Source organism: Cherax quadricarinatus, chromosome 19, assembly GCF_038502225.1.
Source record: "Cherax quadricarinatus isolate ZL_2023a chromosome 19, ASM3850222v1, whole genome shotgun sequence".
NCBI lineage: Eukaryota > Metazoa > Arthropoda > Malacostraca > Decapoda > Parastacidae > Cherax > Cherax quadricarinatus.
In genome coordinates this window covers 47,796,979-47,823,509 of record NC_091310.1, presented here as the reverse complement: position 1 = coordinate 47,823,509, position 26,531 = coordinate 47,796,979, and the positions used below count along the sequence as shown (strand labels likewise).

The window sequence follows — 26,531 nt, the reverse complement described above, 5'->3', positions numbered from 1 at the left end:
ACACTATTTACAAGTGGATATTCGCTGCCTGACTACGGTGGAGTGAGGTTGTGCCCAGCACCCCTCTGCTGTTTTTCAGGCGAGCTACCACAGTACATCAACAACCATTGAGTAGTGTGGACGTGCGCTGCTCATTTTGGGATATCAAAATGGCTGAACATACAGTACGGAGAGTAAATACTATCTGCATAGAGCTGGTTCGTGGTACGTTAAGTGGAGATACGATGAACGTACTTCTCCCTAACATCATCAGGGACACATATGGTATCCCCAACGAGGAATTATATGGCGTCGCTCTTAATGGTTTGTCAAGAATCTTCGTGAAATTTCTGAGAGCCGGCTTCTACACAAGAATTGTCGAGCAGTACCAGGAACAACGCATGAGTGTGAATTCAGCGATGGATGTTGTGTTACATGATGTTTCTAAGTACTACACATGGGTGAAGGTACGGAATGTACCCTTCGAGGCTACGGCGTATGGACTACAGGAGTTTTTTCGCAGTTATGGGACAGTGCATTCTGCAACCATGGGGGTATGGAGGGATGGTCCGTATGAAGGAATGCCAGAAGGTTCTTACACCCTTAAAATGTCTTTAACAAGACCTATACCATCCTATGTAACGATGACCGGTTGTAGAACACAGGTTTATGTGTACTATGCGGGTCAGAGAAAAACATGTCGTCTGTGCAGCTCTTATGAGCACATGGCAGCCCAGTGTCCTAGGAGGCAGGCTCCTCGAATTCTGGAAACGCCGATTGTGATTCAACAGTCGTGTGATTTGGTGCCTGGCTCTGTTGCCTCTGGAGGCCGGAGGCCAGATCTCTGGAGCCAGGAGGTCGACCGGGAGGTGGCGGAGGAGGAGACGTGTGTCACTATCCCAGGGGAGTCGGGGGAGTCGAAGGTGTTATCTGAGGAGTCTTTAGTCCAGGAAGCTTCGACTCAGGAGGGTTTACTGGTAGATGTCATCAAGGATTTTTTGGATGGGGATGAGCCTGGTGTAGAAGGTGTCCTCAGTTTATGTGAAGTTGGAGAGCTGGAGGGACAACAAATTGTGGAGAAAGACTTGAGTAAGAAAAGGCTGGAGTGTGTGGTGGCCGTGGAGGTACACCAGGAGGATTCGTCTGAGGGTGAGATGTGTGTAAGTGGAAGTTCTAGAAAAAGAACTGCGGCATCAGAGATAGACGAGGTTATTACCCCGGGGCAGAGGCCGGGGAAGAAGTCATGGGCAGCGGTTGTGGAGCCGATGCCTCATAGTGCTAGAGGTGCGCCTGAGTTGCACAGTGGGAGAGGGAGGGGGGAGGTGACTGCACAGGATAACTCGAGTGGTAAAGGAATACGTAATGTGAAAAGTGCAGCGAGTAAATCCCAGCGGCATAGGGGAAAGCCGCCACTTCTATAATTTTCAGAAGTGTCACGCTTAATGTCAATGGACTTAAGACTGAGGTTAAGAAAGTTTGGTTGGAGTGGTTTTTACGGCGGTTTGATGTAGATATTTGCTTTTTGCAAGAGCATAATCATAGGGCTGGTTGTGTGTTGCGGTTAAAAGGATATCGGATGTATGTTACCAGTGGTTTGCAATTGAAAGGTGGGGTAGCAGTGGCGATAAAGGAGACCAGCCCCTTGCGTGTCATCGGCTGGGAAGAGGGGGGGGGTGGGAGGGTCGTGAGGGTGGATGGTGTCTGGGGTGAGAGTCGAGCTAGTTTTGTAGGAGTTTACATGCCAGCAACTAGCAATACCAGGGTAAAAGTAGATTTTGTCAGAGAGGTATTGCTGTATCACTTGAGAGGTTTGCCTGCTATAACAGTAATAGGAGGTGATTGGAATTGTGTGATTAGGAGTGGTGATGTCGAACCGAGAGGGGCGGGTTGTGTGCTGAGTGTGCTGAGGGATGTATTGCGAGATATTGGGGTTGTTGATGTGGTGGGGAGGGGGGGTTACCTAGTGGAGCATACGTTCGTCCGTAGGGGATATGAAGCGCGATTAGACAGAATTTATATTAAGCAGGGTATAGATGTTGTGAGGGTGCAAACCTTCGATGTGGGGTTTTCTGATCACAGAGCGGTAATAGCAGATTTGATGTGGGATGGAGTGGTGCGTATTTATTCTGGGTACTGGAAATTAAATGTAAGGCTTCTTAAGGAGGAGGGGGAGGGGCCTTTTTTCAGTGATTGGTGGTTGCCTTTTTGGGAGGCTAGGAACAGGGAGATAGATCTGTTAGATTGGTGGGAAATGCAGGCAAAACCTGGAATAGAGAATTTTTTTAAGGCTAGGGGACGAGAGGAGGCGAGGTGGCGTTTTGGGTTGCAAAATTATCTGGAGGGACAGTTGCAGGATTGTTATGTTGGGGGAGGTGGTAGGAGGGATGATATGGACAGACTGCGGAGTAGAATAGCTGAATTACACAATGATAGGTTTGATGCACTTAGGGTTAGGGCGGGGTTAGAGGATGTTTTGTGGGGTGATAAGCCGTCTGGGTATGTTTTACGTAAATTTCGGGACCGACAGAGTGTAACCACCATTCTACAATTGGAGACAAGCCCTGGGGTGGGAGGGTATCCAGTGAGTCGAGTCCTATCCAATACGGAAAGTATGAGTCTCTATGCTGATAGTTGGTTTAGAGAGAAATGGAGTTGGAGGGAGGGGGGTTCCTGGGAGGGTATTTTTGAAGGGGGGTTCCATAGCGTTTTAAGTGAGCAGGATAGAGTGGGGTTGGAGGTTGGTATAAGTGAGGTTGAGGTGGAAGAGGCAGTTTTCGGGATGAGTACCGGGAAAACACCAGGGATAGACGGTATACCAAATGATTTTTATAGAGCACATTGGGGGTGTATTAGGCAGTGTTTTGTTAGGCTATTGGACCATATGTTAACTAGTGGGAAGTTGAGCATATCGCAAAGTACGGGTGTCATAGTTTTGGTGCCAAAGAAGGGGGGGGGTAGAGAGTTGAGTGCTTACCGTGCAATATCTTTGATGTGCGCTGATTACAAGGTTTTTGCGAAAATTTTGGGTAATAGACTGAAGAAGGTCATGGGGTCGGTGATACATGGGGGACAGTTTGGTATCCCGGGGAGGAGTATGCGGGTAGGTCATGGTCGTATTCGGGATTTCCTTGAGGGTAGTAATAAGGGAGGTATTCTAGGTCTGGATTGGGAGAAAGCTTATGATTATGTGGATAGGGAATTTTTGTTTGAGAGTATGGTGAGAATGGGTTTTGGAGGGAGGGTGGTTGGATGGGTGAGGACTTTGTATGAGAATGCATCAATGAGAGTACAGGTAAATGGGAGGTTGGGTAGTTCAGTAAGCATGGGAAGGGGTTTAAGGCAGGGGTGTCCACTCTCCCAAATACTCTTTGCATGTATGCAGAATCCTTTCTATGTTCTGGTTGATGGTGGGATGGGAAGGTTGGGGGAGAGTGGAGGATATTGTGGGAATATTGTTGGTTATGTAGATGATACAACTGTTTTACTTAATGGGATTGAAGATTTAAGAAAAGTGGGAAGGGTAATTGAGATTTTTGGGAATGCTACTGGGATGAGGGTTAATAAGCAGAAATCACGGTTGTTGGAGGTAGGCGCTTGGGTAGGAGGGACCTTGGGGGAGGAGTTTGGTTGGATAACTGTAGATAGGCTAAAGATTTGTGGGATTTTGTTTTTGGCAGATGCACAGGAGAGCAGGAGGGTTAATTCAGAAATGGTAATGGACAGAGCTTTGAGTAGGCTGAGGGGTCTAAGGGCCGGGGATGTAACCTTGCATCAAAGGGTTGTGGTGGTAAATACGCTGATTTATAGTAAGGTGTGGGGAGTGGCGGAAATTTACCCATTAAGAAGTCAGGATATTATGGAAATGCAAAGAAGGGTCTTAAGGTATGTGTGGGGCTATGGGAGGGCGTGGTTGGGCAAAGATGTAGTAATGACTGCGGTAAGGCAGGGAGGACTGGGATTGATTGCATTAGGGTCTAGGGTGAAGGCGCTATATGTGAAGCAGAGGTATATTCGGGCAGCGGGGGAAAGGGGTCTTCGGGTGGGGGAGGTGATGGGGGATATCCGCAAATGGTGGGGTGGCAGGGACTTAGTGGAGTGTGAAGACATGTTGCGGTTTATGTTAAAGGTATGCAATGTTAAAAAACTCAAGGTAAAACGGTTAGTGGGTGTGGGTCGTCGTCAGGAATTAATGCAAGGGATGGCAGTGTATCCCACATATGATTGGAGAGGGATATGGGTGGAATTTAGTAAATTAAGAATACCGGCAAGAGCGAAGGAATTAGTATATAGATTTCTTATGGGGACGTTAGCATCGAAAGAGGTGCTAAGACGAATGGGTTTTGTGAAAGAGGCGTCATGCGCTTTTTGTGGGGAAGTTGAAACGGCTTTTCATGTAGTATATTTTTGTTCTGCATTGGAGGTGGTAAGATTGTGGTTGAAGAGGGTTTTCTTTTTATTGGGGGGGGGAAAGATATCACCCCTTAGGGCTTTAATGTTAGATATGGAAGGGGTACCCAAAGAGGTGGGAAGGGCTATCAGATATGTAATAGTTGATTACTTGTATGTTTCTTGGGGGATGAGGGAGGTGGAGGGGAACATTAGGATAAAAGCGTTGGCGGCGAGTTTTTATAGGACAGCATGTAGGAACAAACAATTATATGGGGGAAGGTGGGTAATTAGTTTTCCGGAGGGATATCGTGGACTTACTGTTGAACGTTTACTCCGTTTGAGTATGGGGTGAGAGGCAAGGGGTTGGTCTCTTCAGTGGTGCGCCTTCTTGGTGTGATTGGAAGCCTGGTGAGGTATGGTTGATTAGTTTGCACGGTGGTTGATGTGGGTAAAGTTTATTGTAGGAGTATGTAGACCTTATGAATTTTTTGTAAAATCACAGAGTCAAAAGTTGTATGTGATTTTCGGTTTTCCCTTATTGTTATAAGAATCATTTTATATAGGAAGGTTTATATTTATATGTATAATGTGAGGTTATGTCTTGTATATTTTTAATCTGAAGATAGATTTAGCCTTGTCATACACCTCTTTTTTTTATTATTGTATTGAATATGTACATTATGCACTATGTACGAAAATATATAAGTATTTGATGGGGTTTATATATCCCCTTATTTTGTATGGAAGGTCCTATTATATATTGAGTGTTAATCAGTAACATTAACTTTGTGTATGTAGGTGTGTTTGGGGGAACCAATGTCTTTGTATAGTTCTATCATGGCTTGTAATATTTAGTTTATTTGCAGACAAGTCATTTAGCGTTTTATTTCTATGTATGATTTAGTTTGTTCTTATGAATAAGTGCACATACACGTATGTGTATATGCATGCGTATATGTATACATATATGATTGCAGGACTCGTTCCTACATGTCTTATAATGACCCTGACTGTTTTTGTTTGGAAGTCTGCTGGGTTGGGTTATTTTAGTAGAAATTGTTTTCAATGACCATTCATTAGGAAATTAATGTATGTTATTTAGAATGGGGACTGTACATACGGGATGGGGGGTAGAAGTGTCAGCTGTGTCGGCACTGGCAATAATGAGTATTGTAAAGGAGTTTGAAGATTATGTGGATTAATAATATATAAATAACAAAGTGGAAAAAATAATGCAGTAGGTTTGGGTTTTCCTTGGTTATAATAATAATGATGTAATCTTACTTAACATAGTTACATTGGATGTAATGTATATGGGATGAGGGACAGGTGTGACAACACAACGTTAATCGTCTGTGTTCATTTAGACAATGAGATTTATAATTTTGAGTAAGAACTGACACTGTGTTCTTTTATTTATTTAATGTATTGTGTTGTTTTAAATAAAAATATAAAAAAAAAAAAAAAAACTATTTACATCCCCTTTATTTATTCCTGTCTTCCACTTATACACCTCAATCATATCCCCCCTAATTCTACGTCTTTCTAGAGAGTGCAGTTTCAGGGCCCTTAGTCTATCCTCATAGGGAAGGTTTCTGATACATGGGATCATCTTTGTCATCCTCCTTTGTACATTTTCCAGAGAATTTATATCCATTCTGTAATACGGTGACCAAAACTGTGCAGCATAATCTAAATGAGGCCTAACCAAGGATGTATAGAGTTGAAGAACAACCTGAGGACTCCTATTATTTATGCTTCTTGATATGAAGCCAAGGATTCTATTAGCTTTATTGCGAACACTTATGCACTGTTGTCTTGGTTTCAGATTACTGCTAACCAGAACTCCTAAATCTTTTTCGCAATCCGTAATATTAAGATCTACATTATTTAGTTTATATGTGGCATGGTTATTGTCCTGTCCAACATTTAGAACTTTGCATTTGTCTATATTAAACTGCATCTGCCACTTCTCCGACCACTGCATCAGTCTATTCAAATCTTCCTGGAGTGCTCGAATGTCCTCGTCAGAATGAATTCGACGGCCTATTTTGGTGTCATCGGCAAACTTGCCGATGTCGCTCTTTATGCCCTCATCTATGTCGTTTATGTAGATTGTGAACAGCAGGGGGCCCAACACTGACCCCTGTGGAACACCGCTCGTGACACTTCCCCACTCTGATTTCTCCCCATTTATGCAAACTCTCTGCTGCCTATTTGTCAACCATGCCTCTATCCAGGAAAAAATTTCTCCTCCTATTCCATGTGCTTTAATTTTCCTCAATAGTCTCTGATGTGGGACCCTGTCAAAAGCCTTACTGAAGTCCATATACACAATATCATATTCATTACCATGATCTACCTCCTCAAATACCTTAGTGAAAAAAGTTAATAAATTCGTAAGGCAGGAACGCCCCTTTGTAAAACCATGCTGAGATTCGTTGATTAATTTATGCTTTTCAAGGTGGCTACGAACTGCCTCGGCAATTATTGATTCCATAAATTTTCCCACTATGGAGGTTAGGCTTATTGGTCTATAGTTCGAAGCTAAGGACCTGTCACCTGTTTTGAAAATAGGTATCACATTTGCCATTTTCCACTTATCTGGCACCATGCCAGTTTGTAGTGATATGTTGAAAAGATTAGCCAAAGGTGTGCTAAGCTCCTCTTTACATTCCTTTAGAACCCTTGCATACAGTTCATCAGGGCCTGGGGATTTGTTAGGTTTTAATTTATCTATTTGCCTAAGGACCATGTCACTTGTGACCCTAATAGTGCACAGTTTATTATCGTCCTGTTCTACATAATTTATCATTACTGGAATATCGCTGGTATCCTCCTGTGTAAAAACTGAGAGGAAGTATGTGTTAAAAATTCTACACATTTCCTTATCACTGTCAGTGAGCTGACCCGAGGAACTTTTGAGTGGGCCTATCTTGTCCCTGATCTTACTTCTGTATACCTGAAAGAATCCTTTTGGGTTAGTCTTCGATTCTCTTGCAACTTTAACCTCATAATCTCTTTTTGCTTTTCTAATTCCTCTAATTTTCTAATTTTCAGATGCCATCGTGGAGCAAAGTTTTGTCTGTGGTCAATTATTGCATCATGCGTATGGTTGGGTACCAGCGCCGGGCAGTGTTGCATCATGCAAAGATGAGGGTATCTTGCTGGCTTCTCCCTCTTATATTATTATTATTGTGTCAGTGGCTCACTGTGTAACAAGTTTCTCATTTACAAGATGTAACACAAGTACCACCTTTACAATCTTCACCTCTGTGCACAAGTATGTACACCTGTAACACCAGTGTACACCTGTAACACCAGTGTATACCTGTAACACCAGTGTATACCTGTAACACTAGTGTATACCTGTAACACCAGTGTACACCTGTAACACCAGTGTACACCTGTAACACCAGTGTATACCTGTAACACCAGTGTATACCTGTAGCACCAGTGTACACCTGTAACACCAGTGTATACCTGTAACACCAGTGTACACCTGTAGCACCAGTGTACACCTGCAGCACCAGTGTACACCTGTAGCACCAGTGTACACCTGTAACACGTGTACACCTGCAACACCAGCGTACACCTGTAACAAGATAAGATAAGATAAGATAAAATTTCGTTCGGATTTTTAACCCCGGAGGGTTAGCACCCAGGATAACCCAAGAAAGTCAGTGCGTCATCGAGGACTGTCTAACTTATTTCCATTGGGATCCTTAATCTTGTCCCCCAGGATGCGACCCACACCAGTCGACTAACACCCGGGTACCTATTTGCTGCTAGGTGAACAGGACAACAGGTGTAAGGAAACGTGTGGAAATGTTTCCACCCGCCGGGAATCGAACCCGGGGGGTGGACAGTGCACACCTGTAACACCAGTGTACACCTGCAGCACTAGCGTACACCTGTAACACCAGTGTACACCTGTAACACCAGTGTACACCTGTAACACCAGTGTACACCTGCAGCACCAGCATACACCTGTAACACCAGTGTACACCTGCAGCACCACTGTACATCTGCAACACTTGTATGTACACCTGTAACACATGCATATACACCGTAGCACCCGTGTACATGTACACCTGTAGCACCTGCATATACACTGTATCACAGGTGACTAAAAAAGCCTACCGTGCAGGCAATACGTTTCGGAATAAATATATTGACTGTATTTAGGAATTCAACTTAGGTACTTAAAATATATTAGCAAGTTAGTTAGTTACCATTTTGTCAGTACTTTATTAAGAATATCGGTAAGTGTTAAGTGGATTCGACTTTATTATGCAGTAAGATCTGCAAGTTAGCATTATCTCCGATTTAAAATTTACTACCAAAATTTCGAGTAGAAATGTCAGCCTACTTCTGACAGATACGCTGATAGCCTGGTGTTTGACAGTTGTTGTAGCTTACAGATATCTCAGTAATGTTTCACACCTCTCGCACGGGATATACACACCAAGAGGTGTAGTTCTGCCAGTATACATACACTGAGAATTTACTTTTATCAAGTATTTTAGGAGTCAGTGTATTCCTGTCTAGTGTTATGGTCAGCCTAATAAACCTAGTGTAGCCGCTAGGCTTCATACCCCCATTACCAGACCAGCCATCTCTCGTAAAGTTAATGTCTTGTAAGCTGGGAATGAATCTCACTGAGATTAGAGCCATAGTTAGTTATTACTGACAATATTTGAGGTTGTGAGGAGAGAGAAGTTCTGATGTCACAACATGGTGCAACTCTCAATACTTGCTACATACTTCCTCGTCCTCATTTACCCTGGAATTAATGTAATGCTATGAGAAAGCCGGAGTAGTATTGATTTGTCTCTCTTCCTTAGTTTTAATATTTGATTTATGTTCGTATCTTCTAAATATTAAGTTTAGTGTTTTATATATTAATAAATCTGGTGGTGTGTGTTAAGCGCCAACATGTCTTGTCTTGTGTTCCTCCGCCAGCGCTCTCAAACGTTCTTCTCAAATATTTCGCTTTTAATGATGCAAAGAGATACTTTACAGAATGTTGAAGAATCGTTTGATCAATATTGTCTTTCTTTAATGCTAAATTATAATTTTTCAAGTTTGAATAATGCATAATTTTAGTAATTTCTACGTGAAATTCCCGTATGAAATTCTGTACGTTTCATGCAGGAGTAACTGGAGGTGATTGGCTGCTGTAGAAAGAGACTCACGCTGGTTGGTTGAAAATGATGTCATGATTGTGACGTCACCAACTTTATATATACAGGTGCTTTGGTGGCGCTCCGGCACTCGCGATTATAGTTTTGGAGGGTGAGGAGCTAGCACGACACTAGCCCACAAAATTCTGTTCCCAGTGCGAGTCGCATCACCTTCTGGGTGCACAGCCCACACTTAGTGCACGTTATCGCTCTTAAACGTACTCACAGTACGTTCGGGAAGGTAACTTTAATTTAGCGTATGTTAATACACGACAATGGTGGCAGTGACTGGGCAGTTTTAACGTGTGCGAGTGATTTTTTTTCAGTGATTGTAGGAAAATATTGTCGGAAATTCCTGCAGCTGTATAACTTTTTTTTTTGTCCTTATATTCTGTCAAAGATAGCACATCAACAGCCTGTATGTTCAAATGGAGAGTAAATATTAATAATCGTAACGGGTATAATTCTGACGCAACTTTTTTCATGTGATTTTTTTCTTGATATTAATACTGCATTAGTATTATCCTGTTGTGCCCATGTCGGTGTAAAATAGTATACATGTTAAATTAACGTAGTTGGAACTTTTTAATATTTACAACAATGCGCCTCTATCAAGAAACTGGTATGATAAGTTTTGTGAATAAATACGGTCCATGGTAAACTAGATATATAACCATGGTGTACTATATGTGACACAGCAGAAAGAGGATTATCAGGGTATATAATAAGAGTTATAAAGCGCCCAGACACGAAAAAAATGGTACTATATAACGTGACCATAGGTAGTGACATTTAAAGACCATTCACGATGTACCCGGCTCTGAATGATCCATATTAGTTTAAGTTTCTTTTGAATATTATAATCGTGACATACCAAATCTCGATATCACTTGTACTTTTAAGATATCATTTGTGATTTTCATATATCACTTGTGATTTTGTTGCATCACTTAGTCCGGGTACTAGACGTGTTAATCCGGTTACTAGACGTTAATCCGGGTACTAGACGTGTTAGGCCGGGCACTAGACGTGTTAATCCAGGTACTAGACGTGTTAATCCGGGTACTAGACGTGTTAGTCCTGTCACTAGAAGTGTTAGGCCGGGTAAAAGACGTGTTCGTAATTGGTAAACCAAAATTTAATAAACTTGTTCATTTCTGTATTAGATGCTCATACCTTGCCCATTTATTACGAAAAACACGAATATTTCTAAAAATGATAAAAGATAAAATTTTAAATTATAAATTTCCTATGCACAAGATTTGGATAAGATTATGCCGCGGTGGAAATAGGCGCCGTAGTTGTCTTAAAACACGAAATGACTAGTAAATCTAGTATATTAGCTCTGAAAAGTATTGCTAGAATATTAATCAAAACCTCGGTAGCTCAAGTTAACACTCAGTTCTGTGATGCTTACTTAATATTACCATGTGTGTGAAGTTTTAACATACTCGGTTCGTTAAACTTTGTAATTAAATTAAAATTACCCAGTGTGAAAATTTAACATTATTCACTGCGTTAAACTTAGATTTGTTACCCTGGGCCTGGAACTTTAAAAGTGTATCATATTGGTATTACCGCGAGTAAAACTTTAGGGACTAAGGTTAGTCTTGTGTTATCAGTGTTGCTGATAACACAAGACTAACCTGCTGCAGTGAAGGTTTGTTTTAATGTATCACTTTTCAATTTTAAATGATTTAGCTTTTGTTTTAAGGAATTTATTTTTTACAGGCCAAGGACTTTTATTTTCATTCAATAATTGCAACGAAACTTGATAAAACAAAAGACAACAGTGATATAATTTATTAAATATACAGTATTTTGAGTATCAGTGCCTGTTGATTTAGCTCTTATTACATTGCATTAATATTTTTGCTATTTTTACTTTTCAGGCCTGGCAGAGACCGGCTTTCCCTTCTTAGTGACCCTCGCTCCTTCAAGATTGATTTAAAGCCTTCATTGTCGGATCCAGTAAGTACTTTGACTTTCAGTGTATATTTTCTCACATTTAAAGAAATCTTAAGTATGGATTGTAACTAGATATGGTACGGTTTATATATCACAGTTCACATATAGAATTATAATTACTTTTTTACCATTTAAAATGAAAAAAAGTCCTTTTATGATTTATATTTTAGTTTATTACATAAATTTTGTAGCTTTTGGATCACTTTCGTAATGGTGAAGAGTTGTTAACTCGTACATGAATCCAAAGATTGTACTGTATTCGGAAATTATGGTGATGGATACATATAAAGCAACTAGACACTCGTTATGTAACATGTAATGCCCAGTCGAGTTATGCATGTAAACAAAAGGGGTACCTTGATGAAGAATGGCTCTTGATTAAGGAACTGGAGCAACCTTCCCTTTCTTCTGATCAAACCAGATTCCACCAACCCCTCCCATTCCCCATGCACTCTGACCCTTATGGGTTCTATTATTCTCCATGAACATCAAAATATGCATGTTGCTGTTTTTGCATTTTTAACTTGCCTAACCCAAACAATGTTTGAAATTGCTGGTGAAGCACTCATCATCCGAAGGATTTAAGCACCCTTTTGATAAAACCTGATTCCCCTGCCCCTGCCATTCTAGAGGTGCTGTATGGCCTTTGGCACTTCTCCATAAAAATATTATTAAAGCATTAACTGGATTGGGTATTTACTTTTAGAGTGGTATATCATACAGGTGATCTGGTAACTAAACGAGCAGAATACCATACTCGTTTACACGACCCTAGTGAATTTAATAATGCTTTTTTGTTATAATGTTTACACAATTTTAATACATACACACATACAAACACATTCAAACACATACACAAGTACAAACTCATACACAAGTACAAACTCATACACAAGTACAAACTCATACACAAGTACAAACTCATACACAAGTACACACACATACACAAGTACACACACATACACAAGTACACACACATACACAAGTACACACACATACACAAGTACACACACATACACAAGTACACACATACACAAGTACACACATACACAAGTACACACATACACAAGTACACACACATACACAAGTACACACACATACACAAGTACACACACATACACAAGTACACACACATACACAAGTACACACACATACACAAGTACACACACATACACAAGTACACACACATACACAAGTACACACACATACACAAGTACACACTCATACACAAGTACACACTCATACACAAGTACACACTCATACACAAGTACACACTCATACACAAGTACACACTCATACACAAGTACACACTCATACACAAGTACACACTCATACACAAGTACACACTCATACACAAGTACACACTCATACACAAGTACACACACATACACAAGTACACACACATACACAAGTACACACTCATACACAAGTACACACTCATACGCAAGTCACTCATACGCAAGTAGTCACTCATACGCAAGTAGTCACTCATACGCAAGTACACACTCATACGCAAATACACACTCATACGCAAATACACACTCGTACGCAAGTACACACTCGTACGCAAGTACACACTCGTACGCAAGTACACACTCGTACGCAAGTACACACTCGTACGCAAGTACACACTCGTACGCAAGTACACACTCGTACGCAAGTACACACTCGTACGCAAGTACACACTCGTACGCAAGTACACACTCGTACGCAAGTACACACTCGTACGCAAGTACACACTCGTACGCAAGTACACACTCGTACGCAAGTACACACTCGTACGCAAGTACACACTCGTACGCAAGTACACACACACACACACACACACACACACACAAATACACACAAATACACATACACAAATACACACATACACTCATACACAAATACTCATACATAAATACTCACACACAAATACTCATACATAAATACTCACACACAAATACTCACACATACACAAATACTCATGCATACACAAATACTCACACATACACAAATACTCACACACATACAAATACACACATACAAATACACACACATACACAAATACACACAAATATACTCATACACACACACTCACACTCGCACACTCATAGTATAGTACGCACATAGCATAGTGCGTAAACTGACACATGCAGAGGATAGGCTTGAGTAATAGGCCTCTGTCATGGGAACTCTTACATTTTGATGTTGGTTATATCCCTATGACAATAAAGATAATTATAATTTGATGTCACTTCATTGACGTATCAAAATGATTTTTCTAATATAACAGATATACCACAACTGATACATGGAAAAAAATTGTTTCACTTTTGTGTAAAAACTATGATTTGTCAATCCTTATGCAGTGAGTCAGTCACCTTGCTGCTACCACATTATGCTGTTCATAATTTACTAGTTATCAAAGATAAACCCCAAGGTGGGCTGTAATATAATGGTGTGGTACTTCTTAGGCAGTAGGTAAAGTCATCTAATATTGTGTCAGTAGAGTTTATCGTTACATTAGTGTGACTGGCATTTATTAAAAAGTTGATTCGAGTACTACCACAGTGGTCAAATAAGTGAAATGGGTGGTATTTCTTTGCTTTGACTGGCCAAAGTCTCTCCTTAGCACATTTGCTTTATAACAGCCAAAATACCTAGGTAACCACAACATTAATGAGCTTAGCACTGACAAGGAATAAATATATAATGACATTTCAGCCTCTACCAACAGCCTTGATGGTAGCATCGTCTATTTAAATTCATTGTAAAATAGTAGTTATTGTGATAATGCATTTTAGGTAATATTAGGTGGAATGGAGCTTAGTAAAACTGAATAGTTATGCGAGTGCAGGATTTATTAAATAATAAAGCTGGAGTATTGTTTTAATACCTAGCCCAGCTAGAAAGGTGAAAAATATTTATAAAAAATTAATTTACATGATGAGAGAGAATGAGTACAATATTTTGTGTATTTGCCAATAATATTAAGTGAAAATTGACACTTGTAAAATTCATCACTGGAGATTTTCAGTCCAGTTTAATTTATCTGGTAGAGATGATACTCTGCATGATTCCTAGAAGGGCATGATATATGGAGATAACTAAATATGTATGATTAGTATTCATGCTAAATGTATACAGAGATTGTTCCCATAGAGGCCTTTTACCCTATCCTGTTCCATGCACACACACCATCATCAGTGGGATAATTTTAATTGTATTGTGGGAAAACTACTACACAAGGTAATAAAGCTTATGCATATTGAATAAGCCATAATCTCTTATCATCCAAGGAATCTGATGACTAAGAAAATGATGAGTTTATGGCTACAGGTTGGTTGTCCCTTGTGGTGGCCTGCGTTTGGCAACTAGAGCCTGCAACTTTCTGGAGCAGGGCTGCTGAACATTCCTGGAGACAGTTGTAGCAACAGCTGGAGTAACCTGGCCTTGCCACATTCTCATTGGACACCAAGACTAGCAGTTATATGGCTGTACCAATTGTTACTTCTATAATACTGCAGTGTCTTTATGAAGAACTCATACATGTGAAAGAATTTTATGAACTATAAGAAAGTCAGATAGTTTGGCTTTGGAAGCCATAACTTCTGGAAGTTTCAAACCTTGGCCAGAGCAGAACACACCTACAACAGCCATGTCACAGTCCTTGGTAAAAATAATAGGTTTCCTTGAGTTGACAAGCGTAAGACCGAGCAATGAGAAGTCGTGCTCTGTTTTCCGCTGTTTAAGTGTCTTAGTATATGCAGTACTATAATAGTTCTGGGATCAAGAGAGCAGCTTCCACTATTTAAATGCCTAGATTCAAAAGGCCACTTTAAAAAGTACAATAAATAACAAGCTAACTTCCAAGGCAGTCACTAGCTAAGTTACCTTGGTAAGTAACTTAACAAGTCATACCTTTTTCTGATATTGCAATGTTTTCCTCTTAGAATCCACAATGGTTCACAGCGAAACTGCCTACTCAGCTAAAAATGAAGTGGTGTGCTGGAACTGGGAAAGGGGCCCCAATCTTAGATCAGATGGGGGCTCCCTCAGGTTCAAGAGCAGTTGCTGGAACTTGGATCCAAAACAAGGTAAGATTAATATCATACTATAATTTGTTTTTGCTCAGTGTGTATTCTATGTATATATATATATATATATAATAGTAATAATAAAAAAACATAGGAAATATTCCTCATGAAACAGTTCTTACAGCCAAAGCTTATGGTGAAGCAGAGTGGGTTTGGAGACTTCAAACCGTTTATGGACGTGGGGGAGAGTGTAATCTCTGGTTCATCGTCTGATCTCAATACACCTGAAATTAGTGAGTTTGATAATCCCAGGGTCCTTGATTTACTTTCCTATGTAGTCCATTTGCTTTCCTCCATTTTTAACACTTTAAGTAATATAAAATCTACTGTAAAATTATATCTGTTGTGCTCCTTACATTTAAGCTTTCTGTTCTAATATTTCATTAGCCCCCTCATGTTCTTTCCTAGTTCTGGAGCTTTAACCACCCTTGGCACACTCATTACCTGCCCACATACCCCACTTGTCACACTCGGTTTGATGCATCTTTCTTCATTGTATACCATTTGCTTTTTTTTTTCTCCTTTTCCCCTTTCTCTTGCTATCCTCTATCCTTGTCCCTCTTATCACCATCTACCCATGTCCACATAATACCTTCAACTTTCATTTAGTATCACCCCTCTTCTGGTCTCAATCCCTGTGTATGTATAGGTGTGTGTATATGTATGTATGTGTATATATATATATATATATATATATATATATATATATTTATTATTATTTTTTTTAACAAATCGGTCATCTCCCACCGAGGCAGGGTGACCCCCCCGTGCTGGTTGGCATTTATACTCCTGTTCCGTTCCAGGTGCTCCACCACTCTCCTCCTGATAATCTTCTCCATAATTTTGCATACTATACACGTCAATGACACAGGTCTATAGTTTAGTGCCTCTTTTCTGTCTCCTTTTTTGAAAATGGGAACTACATTTGCCGTCTTCCATACCTCAGGTAGTTGCAAAAAAATATATATATAATATATATATATATATATATATATATATATATATATATATATTTTATTATTATTATTATTATTATTATTATTATTATTATTTTTTTTTTTTAACAAATCGAAAGAAAATCCCCAAAAAGAAAATATTTTCATCATTCAACACTTCCACCTCACTCGCACATAATCACTGTTTTTGCAGAGGCGCTCAGAATACAACAGTTTAGAAGCACATACGTATAACGATACACAACATATCCCTCCAAACTGCCAATATCCCAAACCCCTCCTTTAAAGTGCAGGCATTGTACTTCCCATTTCCAGGACTCAAGTCTGGCTATATAAAAATAACTGGTTTCCCTGAAACCCTTCACTAAATATTACCCTGCTCACACTCCAACAGATCGTCAGGTCCCAAATACCATTCATCTCCATTCACTCCTATTTAAGAGTGTTGGTACTACTATACTTTCATACATTCCCTTCTTTGCCTCCATAGATTACATTTTTTGTCTCCACATATACCTCAATGTACCACTCACCTTTTTTCCTTCATCAATTCTATGATTAACTTCATCCTTCATAAATCTATCCGCTGACACGTCAACTCCCAAATATCTGAAAACCTTCACTTCTTCCATATTCCTTCTCTCCAATTTGATATCCAATATTTTAATATAATTTCCCATATCATATTCTGCAAACATCTAATACAATGTATATATATGTGCTTATGTATATGTATGTGTAAATGGAAGTAGGAAGCACTTCCTATCTCTTACACATTTTTTTTTTTCTCTCTCCAACAAGTCGGCCATCTCCTACCGAGGCAGGGTGACCCAAAAAAGAAAGAAAATCCCCAAAAAGAAAATACTTTCATCATTCAACACTTTCACCACACTCACACATTATCACTGTTTTTGCAGAGGTACTCAGAATACAACAGTTTAGAAGCATATACATATAAAGATACACAACATATCCCTCCAAACTGCCAATATCCCAAAACCCCTCCTTTAAAGTGCAGGCATTGTACTTCCCATTTCCAGGACTCAAGTCCGACTATATGAAAATAGCCGGTTTCCCTGAATCCCTTAACTAAATATTACCCTGCTCACACTCCAGCAGATCGTCAGGTCCCAAGTACCATTCGTCTCCATTCACTCCTATCTAACACGCTCACGCACGCTTGCTGGAAGTCCAAGCCCCTCGCCCACAAAACCTCCTTTACCCCCTCTCTCCAACCCTTTCGAGGACGACCCCTACCCCGCCTTCCTTCCCCTATAGATTTATATGCTTTCCATGTCATTCTACTTTGATCCATTCTCTCTAAATGACCAAGCCACCTCAACAACCCCTCTTCTGCCCTCTGACTAATACTTTTATTAACTCCACACCTTTTCCTAATTTCCACACTCTGAATTTTCTGCATAATATTTACACCACACATTGCCCTTAAACAGGACATCTCCACTGCCTCCAACCGTCTCCTCGCTGCTGCATTTACCACCCAAGCTTCACACCCATATAAGAGTGTTGGTACTACTATACTTTCATAGATTCCCTTCTTTGCCTCCATAGATAACGTTTTTTGACTCCACATATACCTCAATGCACCACTCACCTTTTTTCCCTCATCAATTCTATGATTAACCTCATCCTTCATAAATCCATCCGCCGACACGTCAACTCCCAAGTATCTGAAAACATTCACTTCTTCCATACTCCTCCTCCCCAATTTGATATCCAATTTTTCTTTATCTAAATCATTTGACACCCTCATCACCTTACTTTTTTCTATGTTCACTTTCAACGTTCTACCTTTACACACATTCTCAAACTCATCCACTAACTTATATATATACACATACATATATACACATACATATATAAACATATATACACATATATATACACATATATATACACATATACACATATATATACATATGTAAGCTTACACTTATGTATGCTTACACATAAACACATAGGTGTTGCAGAATTAGATGTTTGCAGAATATTATATGGGAAATTTTATTTTATAATTGCAATATTACATTACAAAATGTAAAAGAAAGTTGTAAGATTTTGTTAGAAATCAAATTTGTCATAGCTATATTTTCTTATTCCAGAATTTGAGGAAATGTTCAGTGGAACACACACTTACAGTTACAGTGACTGTAGCAATGAAGTGGAGACTGAAACAGCACAACCTGCAGGTCCTCCAGATGTATTCAGCCAAGCAGTGAACTCAAAACCATATTTTCCATCAACAGCGATTTTTGACCTGAGTCTTTCCCCAGCAGGCTGTACCTTACAGACTGACCAGGTTGATAACTCTTTTGAATTGGAGGAAGAGGTTACAACACAGGGCTGTGTTTCTGTAACAGATTCCAGTTGTTTGATGCCCACTACATACGAACAAAATCTTGGCAGACCTCAGCCTCAGCCATCCCCCTCAGATTTCCTCTCAAACAGTGAAATATATCCAGGTATACAAATGAACAGAAGCTCTACTAATCAGCAAGCTATTGAGAATCATGTCAGCAGCTTGGATGTGAATGATTGTGAATTCAAGTTTCCACAAGACATCCTAGATCAGATGGACAACCTTTTCCCAGATGTCACTCTGGTTGAGAGTGACAATCTAAGTTCCACAGAGCTAGACATGTATCTAGTATCACATGAACGTGACGACCTCCTACATGGTGTTCTCGATGAATCTGGAATCTTGCAGGATGAGGTAAATATTTTATAATTATTTACAAATGACATATGTGTGTGTGTGTGTGTGTGTGTATATATATATATATATATATATATATATATATATATATATATATATATATATATATATATATATATATATATATATATATATATATATATATATATTTTTCTTTCTCTTCAAGTCGTTGGCCATCTCCCACCGAGGCAGGGTGACCCAAAAAAAAAAGAAACACTTTCACCATCATTCACACATAATCACTGTCTTTGCAGATGTGCTCAGATGTCACTCCAAACAGCCAGTTACTCGCTAACTGGTTTCCCTGAATCCCTTTGTAAAACATTTTCTGCATGATATTTACACCACACATGCCTCCTTGCTGCAGCATTTACAATGCATGCTTCAGACCCATATAAGAGTGTTGGTACCACTCTACTCTTGTACATTCCCTTCTTTGCCTCCATGGATGATGATTTTTGTCTCGACAGATATCTCAGTGCATCACTCGCTTTTTTCCTTCAATTCTATTTTTAACCTCATCCTTCATACACCATTCACTGACAAGTCTACTCCAAAATATGTGAACACATTCACTTCTTCCATACTCACTCCCTCCAATGTGATATCCAATTTTTCTTTACCTAACTCGTTTGTGGATTTACTAAAAGTATTATTCAGAGGGTTGAGGAAGGGTTGTTGAGGTGGTTTGATCATTTAGAGAGGATGGAGCAAAATAGGATGACTTGGAGGGTGTATAAATCTGTAGTGGAGAGAAAGTGGTAGGGGTCATCCTAGGAAAGGATGGAGGGAAGGGGAAAGGTTTTATGTGCAAGGGGCTTGGATATACAGCAGACATATATGAGCGTGTTAGATAGGAGTGAATGGAGACCAATGGTTTTTGGGACTTGACGAGCTGTTGGAGTGTGAGTAGGGTTGTATTTTGTGAAGGGATTCGGGGAAACTGGTTAGCTGGACTTGAGTCCTGGAGGTGGGTAGTACAATCATTGCCTACACTTTAAAGTAGAGGTTTGGGATATTGGCAGTTTAGAGGGACTTCTAAACTGTCGTATCTGAGCGCCTCTGTAAAGACAGTGATTATGTATGAGGGAGGTGAAAGTGTTGAATGGTGATGAAAGTATTTTCTTTTCGGGGATTTTCTTTCTTTTTGGGTCACCCTGCCTCAGTAGGAGACGGCCGACTTGTTACTTGTTAAAAAAAAATATATAGATATAATGTATTAAAACGTAAAATGTCTTTTTCAGACATTCCACAGGTTAAGACCATCATCTGAGGCAGATGTATGTATAGAACCAGAATTGCCCACTGAAGGAGCAAAAAACATCTTCCAGGCTAACATTCAACAGCACCAGTATTCATCACAGAATCAAACAGTATGCTTTGAATCTGGTTGGCCCACAATGGAGGAACTCCCAATGCACTTACCTTCAGTTGAACGTGATCCTGTGTCAAGTGCATTAAAGGAAGAGGGTGTTGAAGGATTTGAAACTTTGGTGAAGTCTCTTACACCAGTGTCTGCAGTACGGAGTGAGACTACTGCAACCTCTATTGGTCCAGTTAGAGTAACCCGGCAGAGAAGGAACTCCAGAAAGCCTCTGAGGTTCAGAGATACAATATCCTGTGATGATCCCGGCATAGCCTTAGATTTAGAAATTCCGGTGATTCCAGAAGAACCTTTAGCGACAACATCCGGGTATACCACCAAGAGAGGCAGAAAGGCATTAGCAGATCTAACAGAGGAAGAAAAATACCACAGAATAAGAACACTAAACAACATGGCATCTAAAAGGTGTCGGCAGAAGAGGAAAGCAACAATCAAGGAAATGGAGGAGGAGCTTATAGTACTTACCAAGAGAAACCAGGAGCTGAAGGAGAAAGAATTGAAGATGATTGCATTGAAAGAAAAAGTCCAAGCCTTCGTCAACAGATTTTTCCAACAAAAATTGGCCTTAAATAATGCCTGAATTGTAAATCTGATAGTGAATAATCGATTGTCAGCAAAATTTGGCAATTCGATAAGTTTTGCTATGTATCCTGACACCATTATGAATTATGATTACAAGAACGTGAAACAGGACTGCCAGTGATCAGTGAAGGATTGTGATAGATATTTTATGTTATTTATATTTTGATGCATTATTGACCCTTCAAGGGGGTACCATGAAGCTGGGAAAGGGATTTTGAACCAGTTAATTGGAGCTATTATCCCCTTCCTCAGGTCAAACCTGATTTCCACCCTTTCCTAGGCGCTTTGACTCGTATGGGTTTAGCGCTTCCCCATAAAATGTATTCTTGAAGATATTTAAAACTACAGTATAATTTTAAGCTAAATAAATATTTATATAGAACCTTTTATTTTATAAACCTCCAACATTAGTATTTTTGTAAAAGTGTCGTATAGATTTATTTTTTTTGTGAATACACCTTCAGTACACGACCCCTCCAGTGGAGGAGGAGTTTTTAATTAAATTCAAAATCATTTAATTTTTTTTATTGTTGATACCCTTGAAAGTAGGTTGCTTGATGCTGAAGAACCCTGAAGGGAGGTTCCTTGACACTGGTGGGGGTTTTTGATCCAGGGAGTTGGAGCTGTGCTCTGGTTCCCTGATTAAAGCTTGAATACCTTCCATCCCCCCACGTGCACTATAATCATACGTGTTTAATGCTCCCCCATGATTATAATTGATGATGAGGTGGTTCTTAATTTAAGGAATTGGATCTTATAGCCCTGGAATCGAACCTGAATGCGTCCCATTATCACCCCTTGGTGCTGTATGACCCTATGGGTTTAGCGCTTTTTTATACCCCTTCACCCCAGGTATGACCACATTGATTATAATAATTAGCACTCCTGTGAATATAATTGATCCAAGGAATTAGACTTGACCTTTGGATTGAACCCAACTGCTTCCCGTTTCTAGAAGCTGTGTGAGCCGAACGAGGTTAGCACTTCCTCCATAATCCAGACACTGGTATATTATGAGATGGCTCAGTAATGCCCATTGTAACTCCTTGGAGCGAAAACAAGAAATGATTGTGTATAACAAAGTGATGTCTAAAGACTTAAAAGTGATTTAGTCGTTGATTGGAGAGATGGTAACCACGATGCCTGGCTTTCTGGCGCCCTCCAGGGAGGTTACTTGGTGCTGGTGCCTCTTCAAGGGGGCCTCCTTGGCGTGGTGAAGAGGCTCTTGGTCTGAGGAATTAGACCTGTCGGTCTACTTCCTCAGACCGAACCTAATTACCCCCCAATCCCCCGTTCCCTATCCCATCCTCCCCTTTTTCCTTTCCTCCTCCTCCCCACCCCTCCCTTTTGCCCTTCCTTTTTGGCCTTTGGTTTTTTTTTTTTTTTTTTCCCACAGGCACGCTAGTTCCTAGGTAGGGGAAAGGGTACCGGGGTCCATCCCATTCCATTGAGGTTCTTGGCGGTGGCGTAGTTTGCCGTGGAATCTGGATTGCCTGGGAATGTCCTGATCCCTCTCTGGTATCCCGGAGGGTGGCTTTGGGTGTCTCTCGGGCGCCTGGTGTATCTCGAAGCCACCTTTCGGATTCCGGGGGTGGTGGCCGAAGGAGGTATGCTTTGTGGCGGATTTCCGGCCGCCCTCTCTTTTGTTCACCGAGGTAGCTCGGCAGATGTGAGGTTGCTATCCCGGATTGCCGGTTTACTGGCATGATGGGTAGGGTATGGCACGGGTTCCATGCTGCATCTGCGCTACTTGCGGTGCTGAGGTCCTCTTGGGCGCGGAGGAAGATTTCTGGCCCTTTCATTCCTCCTAGGAACTATCCCTCCCCGGTCCCCCGTTTTTTATTTTTTTTATTTTTATTTTCTTTTCTTTCTTTTTTTTTTCTTAAAAACAAAAAGAAAGAAGTAACCTAACCATGGCAGCCCTAGTCCATGAACCTGCTACCCCCGGGCCCCTTCTTGATACTGCACCCCATTCTGACCCCGCCTCGTCTTTGGACCACTCTTCGGACACTCCTCATGCCTCTGTACCTCTTGCCGGTGCTGTTTCCTCACCCGCTTCAGGTACTGAGGCCTCGACTGACTCCTTCGATTTATCTGACCTTCGCTCTCCTCTGACTATGCTTCCGGCCTCTCCCTCTACGGTGTGGCAATTTTCGAATCGCCAGCCCATTCCACGTCGGACCAACTCTGGTCCCACGCCTAAACGACAACGACAATTACCTGCTGATGATACTTCTCCACCTTCTCGTTCTTCTCAGAAAAGATCGACACGTCCTTCACTACTTTTCCATGCTCGGTTTCAGACTGCACAGTGGACTAAATTCTTCACTTTACGACCGACTTCCTCTACTGCCTATCTTTCTGACCACAGTATTGGCAAGGCACTCCTACGCCATGTTGGTAAAGATATTTCTTTTCATGCTCTTAAGAGCGGTACGCGCATTGTCACCATACAGAATGCTACCCAGGCTCATGAGCTTTCTCGTCTTTCCCATATGATACTGTTCCTGTAACTATTGAAAAGCATCATTCCCTCAATTCTTGTAGTGGTACCATCATTCTGCCCCATACCATAGTTCAACAAAATTTCCAGACATGTGGCACTGACATTCTTGAACAGCTGGAACTCCAAGATCTCCCAATCCTCAAGGTAGACACTTACGTTCTTCCTGCCCGCAGGCGGAGACGATACCCTAGCAATGTGGCTCGTTTAACTTTTGACAGCCGTGAACTCCCATCCTCAGTTTATGTAGCAGGACATCGGTTACAAGTTCGAAAGGTGATCCCTACACCGCAACAGTGTAGAAATTGCTGGCGATTTGGCCATCCAGCGAAATATTGCAGATCTATCGCCGAATGCCCAGTCTGTGGTGCCGATGACCATTCTAATACGTCTTGCAATCGACCTCCCTCTTGCCTTAATTGTCATGAGGCTCACCCTTCGTACTCTCGCCGTTGTCAAGTCTACTTAAACGAGCGGGAAATCCGTTACCTCAAAGAGGCAGAAGGTCTCCCTTATGCCATGGCAGTTTCTCATCTCTGCCTCCAAGGGAGACTACCTCGTGTTTCTTATTCCCGTGTTTCAAAACGTCCCCCCACTTCTGGTATCCCATCTTCTGCACCCACCTCTGTGGTTACCTCTCCCATAGTCACTCCTGTAGCTAATTATTTTGCTGTCCTTGGCTAAGATGTCCCTACTTCAACGTCTCAGTCTGATCTTGCTTCTTCGTGTTCTCTCTCACAAGCCTCAGTAGCGACGAGATCTCGTATGACACCTCCTCCCAATCGTCCCTCTACTTCTCAAAAGTCAAAAAAAGGTCTGTTAACACCTCCTACCCATCTTCCACCTCCTCATTTTCCCTTCCCTGTCTCTGTACCTGGTTCTTCCCCTCTCACTGGCTCTGTTACAAGTGTAGAGGTTCACCCTCCTCCTCGTACTGTACCTTCCTCCCCTGTTCCCTCCCAAGTTTCTTCCTCTTCGGCCACCTCCCAGGTTTCTGCCTCTTCTGTCCCCTTCCACGCTTCTCCAGTTCCCTCCACCCTTCCGTCCCCCCTACCTTGGTACAGTCCATTACAGTTCTAATCTTTACTCATCCTCCCCCTACCATTTCCAATATTGTCTCCCATACGACGTCTCTGAATTCTGAAACACTTGAAGCAATCTCTGAATATATTGCAGAGACCAAACCATCAATGGACACTGATCCACCCTCCGCTCCTTCTCTCTCCTCTACTCCATCTGCGCAACTCCTTTCTTCACAGCGCACCGTTCCTTCGCTGCTTGAACGTTTTCCACTGCCTCCGCATGTAGACTTTTCTAACCCCTCTAGTCCGTAGGAACCCTTACCTGCAGATTTCAGGTATCTTTATCATTGCCAATCATGGCCTATTTACAGTGGAATATACGCGGCCTCAGGGGTAATCGGGGTGAGCTTCAGATGTTACTCTCCCAGTTTTCCCCTGTTGGTGTTTGCTTACAGGAACCAAAATTACACTCTGCTGTTATCTCTCCCATCTCAGGCTATAATTTATTGTATTCTTCAGATCCTTTTCCTGATGGGACCTTTAATGAAAGTGCCCTTCTTCTACGCACTGATATTCCGTACCATCAGCTATTTGTTCGTACTTCGCTGCATTACACAGCAGCCCGTATCCACTTGCATAGGTGGTATACGCTCTGTTCTTTATATCTCTCTCCTTCTCGGGCATTATCCATTCCGGATATTGCCTTTCTTGTTTCGTCATTTCCACCACCGATTCTGTTACTTGGTGATTTTAATGCCCACCATTTCCTCTGGGGATGGTCTCACTGTGATTCCCGTGGCATTCATTTAGAGGCTTTTCTTGCCACCCACCCCCTCCATGTTTTAAATACAGGTACTCACACCCATTTTGATCCTCGGACTCACACTCTCTCTTGCATCGATCTCTCAGTCTGCTCTTCCTCCGCCGCATTAGACTTCACTAGGTCTGTTCTTCCGGACTTACATGACAGCGATCATTTCCCAATCATTCTTACTTCCCCTTCATATTCACCATCTCTTCGCATCCCACGCTGGCAATTTGATCAGGCAAATTGGAACCTTTACTCACACCTAACTGTTTTTAGAGAGGTTCCTTCTTCGTCCTCCATCGATGAGCTTTTACACCTCTTCTCGTCCTCCGTTTTAACCGCAGCTTCTCATTCTATACCCCAAACTTCGGGCAGGCATTCTCAGAAATGCGTGCCTTGGTGGTCTCCTGCTTGTGCTCATGCAGTACATTTGAAACGCGCTGCATGGGGCAGGTACCGGTACAATAGAACCACAGAGAGACTTCTTGAATTTAAGCAGAAGCGTGCGATCGCTCGCCGTGTCATCCGTGACGCTAAACGCACTTGCTGGCGAGATTATGTCTCCACCATCACCTCTGCTTCCTCTATGAGTGCAGTCTGGAAAAAAAGTACGAAAACTGAGTGGTAAATATTCTCCTGACCCGGCTCCTGTTCTGCGGGTTGCCGGTGTTGATATAGCAAACCCACTAGATGTTGCCAATGAAATTGGCAATCATCTGGTCTGTATTTCCCAGGGACTCCATCTATGCCCCTCATTTCTTTCCTCAAAGTCTGCCAGAGAGTTAGCACCCTTGGACTTTTCTTCTCTCAGAGAAGAACAGTATAATGTGCCTTTTACACTTCAAGAACTGGAGGCAACACTCTCAGCTTGCCGATCATCGGCAGCTGGGCCCGACGACATTCATATTCGTATGCTACAACATTTACATCAGTCAGCC

The 26,531-nt window shown here is 41.3% G+C and overlaps 1 protein-coding gene across 1 annotated transcript in view; it reads left to right on the top strand.

Moving 5' to 3' along the window:
• LOC138852952 (uncharacterized) overlaps positions 1-21,642 on the top strand; it is a 22,420-nt gene extending 778 nt beyond the window's left edge. The window contains exons 2-7 of the mRNA XM_070086831.1: positions 7,429-7,651; positions 11,447-11,525; positions 15,458-15,601; positions 15,726-15,834; positions 18,681-19,291; positions 20,539-21,642. Of these exons, the coding sequence (XP_069942932.1) occupies positions 7,429-7,651; positions 11,447-11,525; positions 15,458-15,601; positions 15,726-15,834; positions 18,681-19,291; positions 20,539-21,258 (1,886 nt within the window). The 3' untranslated portion in view covers positions 21,259-21,642. The remainder of the gene's footprint in view (positions 1-7,428; positions 7,652-11,446; positions 11,526-15,457; positions 15,602-15,725; positions 15,835-18,680; positions 19,292-20,538) is intronic.
• Positions 21,643-26,531: the final 4,889 nt, after the last annotated feature.